Consider the following 14,553-nt stretch of genomic DNA (forward strand, 5'->3'; position numbering starts at 1 on the left):
CCCCCCCCCCCCAGCTCCCGAGTCACCCACCTCCTGCATCCTGGGCCCGACCTCCTGGACTCTGTGCCTGTGGCGAGAGTAGGTTTGTGGTGACGAGCTGTCTGCGCTCATAGCTGATGCTCGATCTTAAATGCCATTTAATGTTACATAATTTTAGAAATGGCATTTATCTTACCTCTTTGAACTTATTCCATTGTCTTCTTATATTGTTGTCGAGAAGCTGTCAGTCTAATTATTTCCTTCTCTTCCCTCTCGTGCCCTCTCTCTGACGTTCCCCAGCTTCACTGCAGGTGATGTAGGGGAGGATTTTTCATCTGTCTTCCTTGGAATAGATTTTTGCTTCCTAAATCTGGGACGTCACATCTTCCAGCAAGTCTGGGAGAAAATCAGCCTCTTTGTCCGTGTCCCCCACCATCTCTTCTTGTCTCAGAACTGGGACAGTGCTGCGGGTTTGCATTTTCCGTCTGTTTCTGCACCCTACGGGGTCTTATTCATTCTTCCTAATTTGTTTGGCCCCAGTCCCTAACCATCGGTTTAATACCGGCCCACAGTTTTACATTTCAGTGATTAAAATGTTCCTATCTGAAAGTCATTTGGCTGGTTTTTGATTCCATCTTTAAGGTCATTAAAATGCATAAAGTCATTTGAATTCTCAGTAAAGGGTGTTACAGGGAGCTCCTTTCTGCTGACCTTCGCTCGGAGTGACGGACCGGTTCCCACCATGTGCTGTAGACTCTGGACTGGGCTGAGTTTATGTTTATATATCACTGTGAGACCCAGGGCAAAGGGGGCCTCCACATCCAGAAATAATTTGTTTCTGCCAGGGACGGTCATGCCTGGGGTGACCAAGTCGATTGGCTCGTTGTTTTCTGGACCACAGAGGTAGCTGGAATATGGGCTCCAGACCCAGGGGCTGCCCTCCCCCAGGACCCCGGCTGGTGGACCCCTCCTGGTATTGATGTCCTTTTGCTCCTGGGCCAATTTTACTTTTCTCTTTCGCCACAGAGAGCTCGTGCTCCCCACTCACCAGCATGCAGCTGCCCAAAGCTTGTCTGCTTTTCAGATCAAAGACTAGAGAGATGTCATAAGGGCAGTGACAGCTTCCCCAGGAAGCTCGATAAAGTCTGGGGGCCTCTGCACGTAGAAGGCAAAGCTGTGTCGGCAGGGAGGTAACGAACCTCCTACTGCTGCGGGGATGTGGCTCTTGGGACCCTGCTCCCCGCAGCCACGGGCTGCTTCGTGCAGAAACGGATCGTGTTCCGCACCTGTAGGCCGAGGGCTGGGGGTGAACGGAACAGCCGGAAGGGGCCGACGTAATAGCAGCCAAGGCCGGTCTAGGGTGGAGTCACAGGGCCCGACTGGGGTGTGTCATTTTCTGTCTTAGAAAGTCTGGATGGGGCGCCTGGGTGGCGCAGTCGGTTAAGCGTCCGACTTCGGCCAGGTCACGATCTCGCGGTCCGTGAGTTCGAGCCCCGCGTCGGGCTCTGGGCTGATGGCTCAGAGCCTGGAGCCGGTTTCTGATTCTGTGTCTCCCTCTCTCTCTGCCCCTCCCCCATTCATGCTCTGTCTCTCTCTGTCCCAAAAATAAATAAATGTTGAAAAAAAAAAAATTAAAAAAAAAAAAAAAAAAAGAAAGTCTGGAGTAGCAGGAGAGATTTCATACCTGGAGAACATACGTAGTTAACTGATGCACTTGAAGGGTTACTGAGGACCAAAAGGATCATTCCTTCTCGTGCCCGTCTCTTCCCAGAGCCCATGGGGAGCATGTCGTCCATGGAGGTGAACATCGACATGCTGGAGCAGATGGACCTCATGGACGTGTCTGACCAGGAGGCCCTGGATGTCTTTTTGAACTCCGGCAGCGAAGACACCGCTGTGCCGTCTCCGGCCGCAGGTGGGGGCGACAGCCTGGCACGATGTCTGTCACACGTCCGCCATCTCCCTCCAGAGGGAGGATCCTGGACGCCCGGGGCCAGTCTCTAAGTTCTGCCTCTTGTCCCGCCACTTGTGGGCTCGTGGGCTCACGGCGGTGGGGAGGGAGGCTCTGGTTGATCCGTGGTGAACCTCTCCCAGCTTGTGAGTGCTCAGCCCAGATTCGTCCAGGGACCGCGCAGTTGGACTCAGGTCGTACTTCTTCCTTGGGCTCAGAAGGCCTCTGGGAGTCAGGCTATAAGGTCTGGAGCTTGGGACTCACCCTCAGCAACTGCCGTCCGCGGCCCCCCCCCCCCCCCCCGTGCTGCCCTTCCCCACCCCCCTCCACAGGTGGTCGCTTGACCTTTTGCTCAGCTTGGGCTCATAGTTTAAGAGTTAAGTTGCCACCCTACGGGCAACTTGATCTCCATTTACTGCCTTCCCCAAACTGCGATTCATGGAAGGCCAGTAGAAATTTTCCAAGGCCCCCCTCTACCCCGGCCCAATTTAAGCCTGGGACAAGCCCTGCAAGGTGGGGGCAGGGTTGTCTCATATGTACATCCTTGCTACGAAAGCACTTCTGTTCTTCCACAGGCGCAAAAAGGGAAAGGCTCAGACCAGGGTCAAGGCGCTACTAGGCCCCCTTCCTCCGAAGCCCACCTCTAGTTTTCTTGTCCACTTGTGTTTCCTCTACCTTCTCCCCGAGGCAGCGCTCTCCCCCTTCCCGCCATCGGGGGCTGGGGCAGGGCAGTCCAGAGAGTGCCTGGCACTTTCCCGGAGTCAGGGACAGACAGACTGGGGTTTAGGACCTTCTTCAGTTCCCCTGAACTTGGAGAACTGTTACAAGATCAGTGAGACTGGCGCCCAGAGAAAAACTCCCCGAATTACTCGCCAGGACATGTCCTGATGGCCGAGGTTCCTGGGCTGCTCCTCAAAGCAAGGCGGCCTGTGCCTCCGGTGGTTTCTCTCAGAAGCCACCCCGGGCGGCCGGAGGGTCCACTCAGGGTCCCCGGTGCCACCTGCCCTCGCGGAGACAGGCAGCTGGGTTCTGCGGCCCCCGGGCCACCGGAACCAACGCCGCGCACCCCTTCTGTTCTGCGCACATGGGTGGCCGGGTGGGGGGGAGGCCTCTCCAGCACAACTTCCGTGGCAGCTTCTCTGTTGTGTTTGCAGGGCCCGAAGCGGGCGGCGGGCCGAACGAAGTCACCCTCCAGGTTCCCAGGCCCTCCGCGTCGCGAGCCGAGCCGCCGTCCTCGCCGTCCGCGCAGGCCCCCGGCGACGGCGGAGAGTCCCCCGTCGTCCAGTCCGACGAGGAGGGAGTGGAGGTGGACACGGCCCTCGCCACCCTGCACACCGACGACAGTGACTCGTAGGTGTGCGCGCCCCGCCCTGGAGGCAGGTGCCGTCCCCGAGGCTCCTGGTCGTGACGCAGTTGCCGCCGGCGCGAGGCCCTGACTGTACGAACCGCTGACAATAAAGCTTGCGGACTTCACCCCGACAGGGTACAAAGCCAGTTTGTGCGGAAGGGCTTCGAATTCCAATTTGTACAGCAGGGAGGGTGTCCACGCGGGCCGCTCCCGCGATCCTGAGTCCGTCCTCCCGAGCGTGGCCGTAGCCGGCCCCCAAAACGGCCACTGCACACGATCCGCTCCACCGCTCCCTCCTCCCTCCTGCTGAGGAGCAGGTCGCACGCAGGGTCCCCTTCGCCACCACTGGTAGCCCGGAGCCTAGTGAGGGAGGGCGGCCGGGCCTGCTGTCGCGTCCCACGACGTGCCACTGGCCGGCGGGCGCAGGGAGTGAGAGCTAAGCCGCTTCCGTGGGCCTAAGCGACGGGGTTTCCGAGAACCACCTGCAGACAGAAGGGGGGGGGGGGGTCGCAGCCCTCTGCCCGTTCACCGGAAAACAGAGACCAATCTCAAAAAAACTTCGTTTTTATTATTAAACCTTGTAGTACAAACCTGAAAAGTAAACAAAAAACTGGCAATAAACAACATGAAGTCTTCCCTCCCGCGGGAGGAGTGCAGAGCAGCGCTAATAAATTAAATGTCAAACTGTAAGCCATAGGCAGAAGTTTACTGTCAAAAAGAGGGAAAGTACACAGCAAGGCCATAAAAACCGGACAACCACATTGGAAAACACGTGACTCTGTTTATGTAATTGTTAAATATTCCAAAAACAGTTCAGTCTTCTGCAACAACAACCGACAAAGTGTATCACAGGACGCTCCCGACAGTCCCACTGGCAAGCTCAGTGCATATGAGTAGCTACGGGCTCGATGGATCCAATTACGAAACAAAGGACAGCTCGTGAAAACAGTTCCCTTTTTTATTCCACACGTACTGTACACACAACCGGAGAAGGGCAACAGCTACTCCATTATTATTTTGTTGTTGTTGTTCAGTGATGTAAGCAGCACTTATAAATGTTACAAGAAAAACCCTGTAAGCATCCAATCCACCCGATGAAGAAACGGAAACGTAAGGCTTTTCTTCATCTTGTCCTCGCACCCTCCCCACCCCCCACCGAGAAAAAGGCTCAAGTATTTAAAACAATTTACAGGCGTATGTACAAAAGGGATGGGATTCTTTTTTTTTCTTTTTTCTTTTTTTTGTTACAACATGAAGAGAAAAAATAGACAAGATGAGCGCAAATGCATTTTCACATTCAGAAAGAACTGCAGACCTCCTAGTGGCTCTAAGTGTGACCGTCAACGAAACGAGTTTAGAAAGAAAGATTAATGCTGACTTGTGAAGGTGTAAACCAAGCAGTGACATGAAGACGGAATGTTAGAGAGATTGCACGTCTAGGACAAAGAAGCACTTTCGGCTTCGATCACTTTTTTTTCCTTTGTTTTTTTGTGGTTTTTTTTTTTTTTTTTCTTAAGGATGCTATTGAAGGGTTTTTTGATAAAGTAGCCAACAGCACCAAAAAATAACAGAATGGATTTCCTAATGAAATCAGGCACAGGTTTCCCTCACGTGACCCCTCCAAGGCAGGCAGTCTGCTTTCTTCTCCCGCTCTCCTCTTTCCCTTAAACAGATGCATAGAGATGTGCTGGTAAAGAGAACCTCGTCGTCCGCTTCCGCATTTTGCCTCGGGTTGGGAAACAACGTCCGCCTTCAGCTGCCACAACCGCCCAGAGAAACAAAATGGGGGTTCTCCGGTTTTAAAAATTACAAACTCATTTTGCACATGACAGAAGAAAAGACAGCCAAAGTAAAGCCATTTCTTTTCAAGTTTTGTGTGTGTGTGTGTGTGTGTGTCTCCTATCCCTTTTCCTCTCTAGAAAAATCTGCTCACATGACTGGTTTTTTAAAATTTGTTCTCCAAACTTCACCCTCTTCGAAAATGGGTTAAAAAAGCCTTTTTTCCCCCCAAGTTACCAAAAAAAACCAAAACAAAAACAAAAAAACAAAAAAAACAAAACAAAAAACCAAAAAGGCTTTTTTCAGCCACAGGGGCGATACAAATTAATACAGCCCCCTCAAGGGTTTTTAAAACAGTGAATATACGGCAGTTTCCAAAATCTGACTGCAGTATCTAGGTATTCTAAGTACAAAAAAAAGTTCAACAGTTTAATGCTAAAACAAAATTAGTTCTCTAAAACCAGAAGAAAATCTTCTTTAGAGCTAGTGCAAAGACAGCTTGTATCCTACAGCAAGTACTCCAAACTAGAATATCATAATTACAAAAAAATATATATCGATCGACACGGGTGTTGGCATCTTCACGACGAGCTCGAAGCACTTCGGGGGGAACCGGAGGAGGAAAGCCGGGGTGGCGGCACGTCCACGGTCGCCCTCTTGCGGGGCCCTCTTTTCGGTGTGGGTTTGCCGAGACGGTTCTCGATGCTGCCATTCTTCCCAGACACTTTGCCGCAGATCTGATTGACCAGACTGATGATCTGCTCCTGTTTCCGGGAGAGAGGAAGACAATTAACAGACCAGAAGCACGCGATCCCAGACCCCTCCCGGGGTGACGCTCACCACAGCACAGGACCGGGGGGGCCACGGAGTGCTGCCCCCCGGAGGCGGTTCACAGACACCGGGAGAAGCGATTCTGAGGCGGCGGCTTGGGAACCAGGCAGAACGATCCTTGAGAACCAGGCCCCTAACCTGGCCCTTTGCTTCTCACAGACACTCCTGCCACTTCATGGCCCGGAGGGATGAGGGGCAGAGCACCTGCCGCAACGCGCGTCCTAGCCTCCGAGCCCCCACCACGGCACCGCCCCGCGGCCGGCAGGGTCACTGAAATCCCTGAAGTCCCACAACTGTACCCAGTACGTTGTTTTCTACACGCATCTCACGTGTAACATGTCCCTCGCCCCGGAGCCTGGGCCACCCAAACAGCAAGAGCGGGTCACCGTCCCGCGGCCACACGACCCAGCCACCCGGGAGACGGGCTCCGTGCGCGGACAGGGTAACGGGGCTGCCGGCACCAGCACGCAGGGGCAGGGCTGCAGGGGGGCTGGGCTCTGCCTGCCCCCGAGGCTCACGGGGGCGTCCCGGAGGCTTCTTGCCCCGAAGAGGACAAGTGCCTAGGGCGGTGTCATTCCAGCTGTCCGGGCACTCGAGCCTTCCTACACCTGGCCTTGCAGATAAATACACGTGTCTACTTCTGGATATTTCTGGCATCCCCTCCTCTCAACGAAGGGGAGATGATTAACAAGCATCCTTAAAATCAATCAAGGGAACCATTTTACTGTCGGCATCAAGTATGTATTTGTAACCTCAACACCACTCAGAACCATGCAGTTTTACGAGAAACCGTGGGGGGAAATACCAAAATGGCATATGGCCAGACCTTTCAGAAGCACCTGCTCTGGACCAGGGTCAGCGGGAACCATGTGGACACAGGCGGGGGCGAGGGGGGGAGGGGGGGTTGCTCATCCTTCACTCAAAGGCCTGGGGTTCACCTGAGTCTGAAGCTGGCCCTCCTACAACAGGAGCCTCTCCTCACAGAAGTGGAAGGTGTTAAGGGCGAAGAAGTGAAAACCGTGTGGGAAGAAAGTGAAAAGCACCCTAGAAGCAACAGGGCCGCCCGTTTGTGCAAACGCTGTCTGTGGCCATTTTTTCAAGCACTTACGATAAACTTGCTAAACGAAGATAACTACATGAGCTGCTTTAAACCTGTGGCTTAAGCTTTCGGGGCAGCACGGGCCGGGCAGGGCCCTGCCTGCGCCCTGCTGCTCCCTCGGCCGGCCCGGGGGGCTCGGACCCGGGATCTGTGTGCCCCAAACACCGGGCTTTCCAACCAGAGCTGCGGTGCCCTCACAAGGCACTTCTGAAACCCAGCCAAGAACCAGAAATTACAGAGTTAAAAAGCACACAGCTTAAAGGAGGAGCGGATTCAGATTCTCATTTACTAAAATTAGTCCAATGACAAAGTAGGCGGCTTCTATGCCCTTTTCTCTTACTCATCAAAGTGATTAAGCTTCACACAGACCCTACAGACGGGATTCTCTGGCCCATATTCCGGTCACAAAAGACAATGGGCTACAGATGGAAGAACCCAGATTTTGTAGAGCCTGAAACCCTGAGGGTGAAGCCCCCCAGCATGTGGGCAGCACCGCGTGGGCTGACCGTGCTGTTCTGACTCCCCGCTGAGGGTGTCTTTGTCACGGGCTCTGACGTCCGCGGGTACAGCGGAGCAGCAGGGCGCGCAGGGCGGTTATGCCTTCACGACACACACCCTAAAAGCCAGGCCCGGATCTATTCTCAGCTCAAGCTTATTCCACCAAAGGCTTATTACCCCCACCGACCCGCAGCCTGAGCCCCCACAGATGCGCCACCACGCCCTCCAGAGTCCTGCCCGGAGCTCAGACGTGTGATGCCAGACACGGTTACCTCACCCAGGACCCGCCCCCACTGAGATCTGGGTGCGGGGGCCTGCGGGACACAGGGGCCCGCGGCAGATACAGCCCTGGGGGCGGTGCCCTGCTGGGGGCCGGGGAGGGCCTGGTGCAAGGGTGTGTGCAGCCGCCCAGGGTAGGGGACACAGCACCACAGTGATCTGAGACGTGAGACACGTCCTCCAGTCGCCGCGCAAGCGACTGCCCAGCAGCCCAAAGCGTTCATGCTGGACGTGCCAGGAAGTCACCGAGGCGCGGGCCCGCTGCTCGCTGCGGGGACAGCCCTAGCCCAGTGGCACCTGCTCTCCGTGCCGGCTGACGGACACCGCCAACCGAGCGCGCGAGCGAGGGCTTCGGATGGAGTCTGCCTCTGCAGACGACCAGGGACTCAGCGAGACAGGGGCCATCAGGGGACTGTGAGGTGCGACGCCCCGGACCAAAGCGGAAGCACATAAGTGGTGAGAACTGGCTGGACTGGAATTTATACAAAGCTGGAACGGGATCTAGGGAGCTGGATGCAGAAAGACAAGACTTCATGTTTCAGCCCAGGGCCCTTGGGTGAGGACCCAGAGCCGCCCCCTGGCCTCGTGCGCAGCAGCCCCGCCGGGAGCCCAGCAGTGGCTTGTGTCAGATGCTCCGCGTTCTTGACCTGATGTTGGTTACATGGAGATGAAAGATGCCGGGCACGGTCTGCAGCACTTCCAGGAGTGACCCAAGGCGTCCGCGCCCCCACACGCCCCCTGCCCCCACCCTAGCCCCGGGCAGATGGCACAGTCACGAGGGTCATTGGCGCCAGGTGTCGGTCTCGGCAGACCCCGAGCTCCTCCTCGCACTGACCCCCACCCTGGTGGCTGCTCGCTATGGGGGTGACCGTGGCAGGCAAAGTGCACCGCTATGGGAGGTGGTGGCCGAGGGGGCTCTGCAGGGCTGCAGCGAGGAAGGCTGTCTGGCCCTGGCCCCAGAACCCTAGAATCGGGCTTTTCCGGGAAAACCAGAGACAGCCTTGGCTCTGAGGCCCCTGAAGCGGCCAATGCTGCTCACAGGGGGCCCCCCGCCCAGAGAGAAGGGAGACAAGGCCCTGATCTTCCTGTGCTGTCCACACCACGACCTGTCCTTCCCTTACCCCTCCCCCCCCCCCGCCCCGTCTGCATCTGTCTCGCAATGGACATGCACAGGTGGCCCACCGTGCCCCTGGATCTGAACCCTACCCGGAGGGGACAGCACAGTCCTCAGCAGCCTAGCCAACCAGTGGGGCCAGCACCCAGATCCCGCCCTAGTAAATGGAGGCCCTGGTGGCCACTGGTGCTGATGGAGACACTGCAGGGGAGAGATGGGCCAGGCTCCCGTGCAGGGGGAGGTGGGCCAGGGGTCCCCATTAACCGGAAGAAGAAAACGGAGATAGAACGAAGTTTGTGGAAGTAAACAAATCTCCCCAGTGTTAGTTCCTAGGGCTCCCCAGGTCGGATCGGACACAGGCTGGACCCCCCCACCCCCACTTTCTGTGGAGTCAGGCCGTCCAGACGGGGACCCAGCACCACACTGGGTGCCCTCGGCCTCCGTTCACACCAGCTGTTCACCTCTGTGGAAAGGCCGATCAGGGCACAGGTCCCCCCGCTGCGGACTGACCTCATCGTAGCGGTACATCAGCTTCAGCCCTCGACAGGACTTCTGCTTCTCCACGTGGCGCAGAGCACACTCCAGGCAGAAAACCACGTTCTCGTTCTCCTGCACGACCTGTGGGAACAGCGGCGGCCGGTCCTGAGGTGCAGAAGCCATCGCCCCCCCCCCCCCGCCCCGAGGGAGCAGGGGCAACTCAGGGAGGCCCGACCCCGGCTCAAGTCCCCTCCCGATCTCTGCTGCCCCTTCCCAGGAGGGGTTCTCGCCAGCGACAGGCTGGAGGAGACAGGATGAGACCGTGGTGCCGCTGATAAGCTCTCCGGCACTGGGCCTTCTGGGACCTTGTGCACACAAACCACCTGGGGAGAAAATGTGGCAGGGTGACCGGGAAACGCACCCCGAACATCTCAGCGGCGCGATCGATTCTGCTGGTTACCCAGAGGCTGCCCCCCCGCACGCCCCTGGGGGACCCGATGCCTCTGCCCGAACCTGCCCCGAAACTCCAACTGCCTCCTGGGTGATCTGCAAGCCGGACAGGCCCCGACTGCCTGCCAGCCCGTGGAAAAGCCTCTGGCAGCGGGAAGTGCACACCAGGGCCTGGGGCCCAGGGTCCCTGTAGGCAGCACAGGGCCTGATCCACCACAGACATGAAGATTTGGGGGTGGGGAGGGTGCAGAGGGACAGCTGGTGTGCATGGGGGCCCTCCCCGTCCCTGTCCCCATCCCCCCAACTTCTAGTCCTGGTCTCATTTAGAAGGAAATTCGGGAAAACGCTGCCTTCACGCACAAGACGCGAGAGGTTCACAGGCCTTTTCATAAAGACTGAGGAGAAACAGCCAGCCACAGGAGTAAGGAAGTGACACTTAAGGGAAGAAACCCATTGTCTTTTAAAGACACTCGGGCTCAGGACAGGAATAGACAAAAATAGGAAACCGTAAACAAAAATACAATCTTATTACTAATCCAAGCACTGAAAGTTGTGAATCAAAATAAAACCTCAATTTTTACCTATGAATTCAGGATGATACAAGCTTTCTTTTCTAAGTAACTTTAATAAAGTTTTTTTATTTATGCGAGAGAAAGAAAGGAAGCAAGTGTGAGCAGGGGAGGGGGCAGAGAGAAGAGAGAAAAAGGAGACAGGATCCCAAGCAGGCTCCACATGGTCAGCACAGAGCCCTACTTGGGACTCAAACTCAGAAACCGTGAGATCATGACCTGAGCCGAAAGCGAGAATCAGATGCTGACGGAGGCACTGCAACGTAGGCTTTCTTAAAACAACAGTCAGGCTGCTAGGAAATGCCTAGCGACAGCCTGAAAACAAACCCACGGGAACAGGCCAGTGCCCCGCACGGAGGTCGTGACAGTGCTGTTCATGGTCGTGGGAAGTAACGGGACACTTTCCCACGGGAGTAACTCCGTTCCAACACAAGAGGGTCGCCCCCGGGACTATGTGGCTTTTATGAGCCATGCTCACAAAGCATTTTTAAGACCCGGGGAAATGCTTAATGCTTTTCTTTCTCTCAGAGAGCATGGCTCTTGATCTTCTCTCCTTAGAAACGCCTTGGAAAAGAAAGACTAAGGCGGAAGAAAACACAGATCTTCCTGGACTTCTAAGAGGGCTACGCCCCGATCGAGCCGCTGAGAGCTGAAAACCTCCTAAAGCTGAAACTGCACGTTAGGCAGCTAACCTCCCGGACAGCACGGCTCGGCCGGGCGCCCCCGACGCGTGCTCCCGACAGCAGTCTACGCTGGGCCCAGTCCCGCAGCACAAAGCCTATGTGACAAGACACCGCTGGCTGTCCCGTGTGACTGTTTGAACGCCGTGCCGAACGTGAGGCCCGAAGGCTCTGCCTCTGTATGGGGCAGAGCGGTCGTGAGAGAATCGGCTGTTTGGCCTCGTGACTGCAGAGCCGGCTGGGAGCCGCGGTCACCACTGCTCTGCATCACACGGGGGACCCCGTGGCACATCGCGGGGGGCGGGGGGGTGAGGGCACAGCTCTAAAGTAAAAATCCGAGTACAGTTTCCACCAGACGCCTACCAGCTTTGGACCATCGTAAAGTGGAAACGTCCTAAGTTGGGGAGCATCCGTGTGCACGTGTGTGGCCGCTGTGGATGCCATTCTATCCCCCCCACTCCCCGTGCCCCCAATCAGGTAAGTCCTAAGGCCCAGTACCTCAGAATGGGACTGTATTTGGAGGCGGGGCCCAGAACGAGGCAACTGGGGTAAAGTGAGGTCACAGGGAGGGTCCGGTCCAAGTAGGACTAGTGTCCTTACAAGAAGGGGTTAAGACCTAGACCCTCCGGTGAGGGGTGGGGGAGGGCACACGTGAAGAAGACCCGGGGAGACTGTGGCCATCTGCTCGCCAAGGATCCAGAGGCCTCGGACGAAACCCACACTACCGCCTCCCGGAGCCCAGACTCGCGGCCTCGAGGCCTCGAGAGCTGGGAGGGGAGGGGAGGGGAGGGGAGGGGAGGGACCGTCGTCCAAGCCCCCTGCGTGCGGTGCGGACTAACGCAGTTCTCCCCTTCTCTCAGTCTTCGGACTGCATGGGAGCAGCTGGGGGTCCCCCACCTCTGCAGGGCACCCGGCCGAGGGCTGGAGGACACGGGGTGAGGCGGTGTCCTCCAGGCACGAGGCCAGGAGGGGGACAGGGCTGTGCCTGATGCCCCGTGCCTCGGCGACCACGTGGGACGTCGGTGCCACGGCGGCTGTGAGGACACTAAGCTCCAGTCACTGGAGGGCCGTGAGCACCGGGCAGAGGTGCACGGAGTCCAGACGGCCCTGTGTGGGGGCGGCCACCCCCACGGGCCACACCAGCCCCGCGGCCATTCCCCCGAGGTGTCCGAGCCCCGCTCTGGCCTGGGACGGCCGTGGGGAGACACGGTGACCGACCGCACGAACACGGCTAAGCCCAGGGCTGGGCGGGCCGGGGACACCGGCGGGGCCGCTGTGGAAGCCAACGAGGACGGAAGCGGGGCGGACGACCGCGGGAGCAGCAGCTTCCGCCAGAGGCCAGGAGGCCGGACGCGGGGCTGCTCCGCTGGGGGGGACCGTCCGTTCTGACCCAAGACAGCCCCGACTCCGCAGGGCGGCGCACTGGACAGGGGCAGGGGCGCACACCGTCCTGACCCGCGGCCGCACGCCCGGGCTCACCATGGACAGGTAGCACAGGTGCTGGCAGACCTGACACCTCCTCTCTGACGTCTCCAGCTGCAGCCACTTTCGAGGCTTTTTCTTGCCATCCGCCATGGCGCCGTTGCCGTCGTGGCTGCCGTAGCGGGCGGACGAGTGGAGGCCGGCCTCGAACAGCTGCCGCCGCTGCCGCAGCTCCGTGTCCCTGCGCGACGGGGAGGGGACAGGCGTCAGGGCGCCGTCGGGCCACGCCCCCCGGCCGGAGGGAGTCGCGCACGGGAGGCAGGCTTCGGCTTCGGCGCCGAGCCGCCTCCACCCGTGGGGTCTCCCCTCTGACCGCGGAGGACGGAAGGCAGGACGGGGTCTCGGACTTGGCGGGACCCACGGGCCACAAGCAGAGGCGGCGGGCGACCTAGACCGCAGCGGGGCGGTGGGAGGGCTGAGTGGGGAGCACCGTGCGCCAAAATGGACGTGAGGGGCCGGGCTGGGCCCGGGGGCCACCCCGCCCCCACTCCCTCCCACAGGCGGCTGACGTCCTGTGAGTGCCCAGCGACACGTACTGACCCCACACACGAGGCAGCGAGAGAGCAAGAAGAAAAGCCACCACTCTCCCCCAAGTCTCCACCGGCCGAGCACCAGGTGGGCCCCGTGGTTCCGAGAGTTGGCCCTTGTCCCGCCGCTCCCCCCTGCCCCCTGTGCGCGGGACCGGCCTCGGTCTGTGGCTCCAGGGCGCTACCCTTGCCTTGCTGGGCCCAGAACCCAGACTCCGTCACCTGAGCTCATCCAGAAGGGCGGAGATGGTACTGAGAGTGGGGCCGTTCTCCTTTTTTGCTTCCGCTTGTGCAATCTGGTAGAGGAGCTTCTCCATGGAGAACGGCTTAGCTATGTGGCGACGCTTCATTTCCTGCAAGAGGGGGTCACAGCCTTTAGGGCAGATCTTCCTTACCAGGCGGCTGCCGGGGGTTCTCCCTCATTTGGAAGGTGGGGGGCTGTCTGAATTCTCAAACTCTGACTTCCATCTGGATTCAACGCAACTGGGAATCCTGGGAACGTTCCTGCCCGCCTGGGAGACCAGCACGAGGCAGCGGGAAAGGTCATCGCTTGGGGCCACCAACCGCAAGGCAGGTGCCACGGATTTAAAATGGGTGCGGGGGCACCTGGTGACACACTTGGTCAAGCAGCCGACTTCAGCTCAAGTCATGATCTCATGGTTCGTGGGTTCGAGCCCTGCGTCGGGCTCGGCACGGAGGATTCTCTCTCCCCCTCTCTCTCCCTCCCCCACTCGCACCTTCTCTCTCACAATAAATACACTTAAAAATCCGCACCCGCTTTTCTTTGAAGTTTTACCTTCAACTCCTTCCGTACTGTGTTCCCAACACCGTGCGGGAGTCAACAACAGAATTCAAAACCTCTCATGATACAAACTTTCCTTTTAGAAAAAACCCCTCGGCCGCCTCTTAAGAGGTTTCAAAACTCATATTCTGAAACTCAGCGTCACCTAACGTCAGACCCGCGCGTGCAGGGCCGTGCGTGCTGCCGTGCACCCACTCGGGGGCTGGTCCCACCTTACCTTGGCCGTCTCGAAGCCCATACTCGTCCACTGGGTGGTGGCAAAGTGCACGGTCTCAGAGACGCTGTAGCCGCAGCACACTTTGGACACAAAGGACCCCGGGAAGCAGACGACAAACTGACCGCTCTGCTGCACGGTCCTGTGAACCTTGATCCCCTCCCTGCACAGCACCTCCGGGGAGATCTAGGGAGACAGGCCGGGCTCGGGGGCTTTCCTGGCTGTCGCCCCAACCACTATCCGCCGCCCAGAGCCCCCCTTCTGTGACAGCTCTGCCAGCGCCTCCCCCAGCGAGTGGACCGACAGGCACCCCTGCTGGCCAGGAGGTGTCGGGACGGAAGGGGCCTGCTGGCCAGGAGTTGGATGAGGCTTAGTATTAAAGATTTGCTTCTCCTTTGAGAAAATAAAGACACAGGGGCGCCTGGGTGGCTCAGTCGGTTAGGCGTCCGACTTGGGCTCAGGTCACGATCTCGC

At 58.1% G+C, this 14,553-nt stretch overlaps 2 protein-coding genes across 6 annotated transcripts in view; one reads left to right on the forward strand and one right to left on the reverse strand.

The window, feature by feature from the left end:
• Window positions 1-3,409, forward strand: part of DTNBP1 (dystrobrevin binding protein 1) — a 136,270-nt gene extending 132,861 nt beyond the window's left edge. For all 3 annotated transcript variants that reach the window (XM_040460520.1, XM_040460519.1, XM_040460518.1), the window contains 2 exons: window positions 1,751-1,894; window positions 3,085-3,409. In XM_040460520.1, coding sequence (XP_040316454.1) covers window positions 1,751-1,894; window positions 3,085-3,284 — 344 coding nt within the window. In that variant the 3' untranslated portion in view covers window positions 3,285-3,409. The remainder of the gene's footprint in view (window positions 1-1,750; window positions 1,895-3,084) is intronic.
• Window positions 3,410-3,826: 417 nt separating this feature from the next.
• JARID2 (jumonji and AT-rich interaction domain containing 2) overlaps window positions 3,827-14,553 on the reverse strand; it is a 274,155-nt gene continuing 263,428 nt past the window's right edge. For all 3 annotated transcript variants that reach the window (XM_040460517.1, XM_040460514.1, XM_040460515.1), the window contains 5 exons: window positions 14,083-14,265; window positions 13,286-13,416; window positions 12,534-12,717; window positions 9,389-9,496; window positions 3,827-5,821 (listed from right to left, as the gene is read on the reverse strand). In XM_040460517.1, the coding sequence (XP_040316451.1) occupies window positions 5,639-5,821; window positions 9,389-9,496; window positions 12,534-12,717; window positions 13,286-13,416; window positions 14,083-14,265 (789 nt within the window). In that variant the 3' untranslated portion in view covers window positions 3,827-5,638. The remainder of the gene's footprint in view (window positions 5,822-9,388; window positions 9,497-12,533; window positions 12,718-13,285; window positions 13,417-14,082; window positions 14,266-14,553) is intronic.

This window comes from Herpailurus yagouaroundi, unplaced genomic scaffold (genome assembly GCF_014898765.1).
Source record: "Herpailurus yagouaroundi ecotype Mexico unplaced genomic scaffold, PumYag 250, whole genome shotgun sequence".
Classification (NCBI taxonomy): Eukaryota; Metazoa; Chordata; class Mammalia; order Carnivora; family Felidae; genus Herpailurus; species Herpailurus yagouaroundi.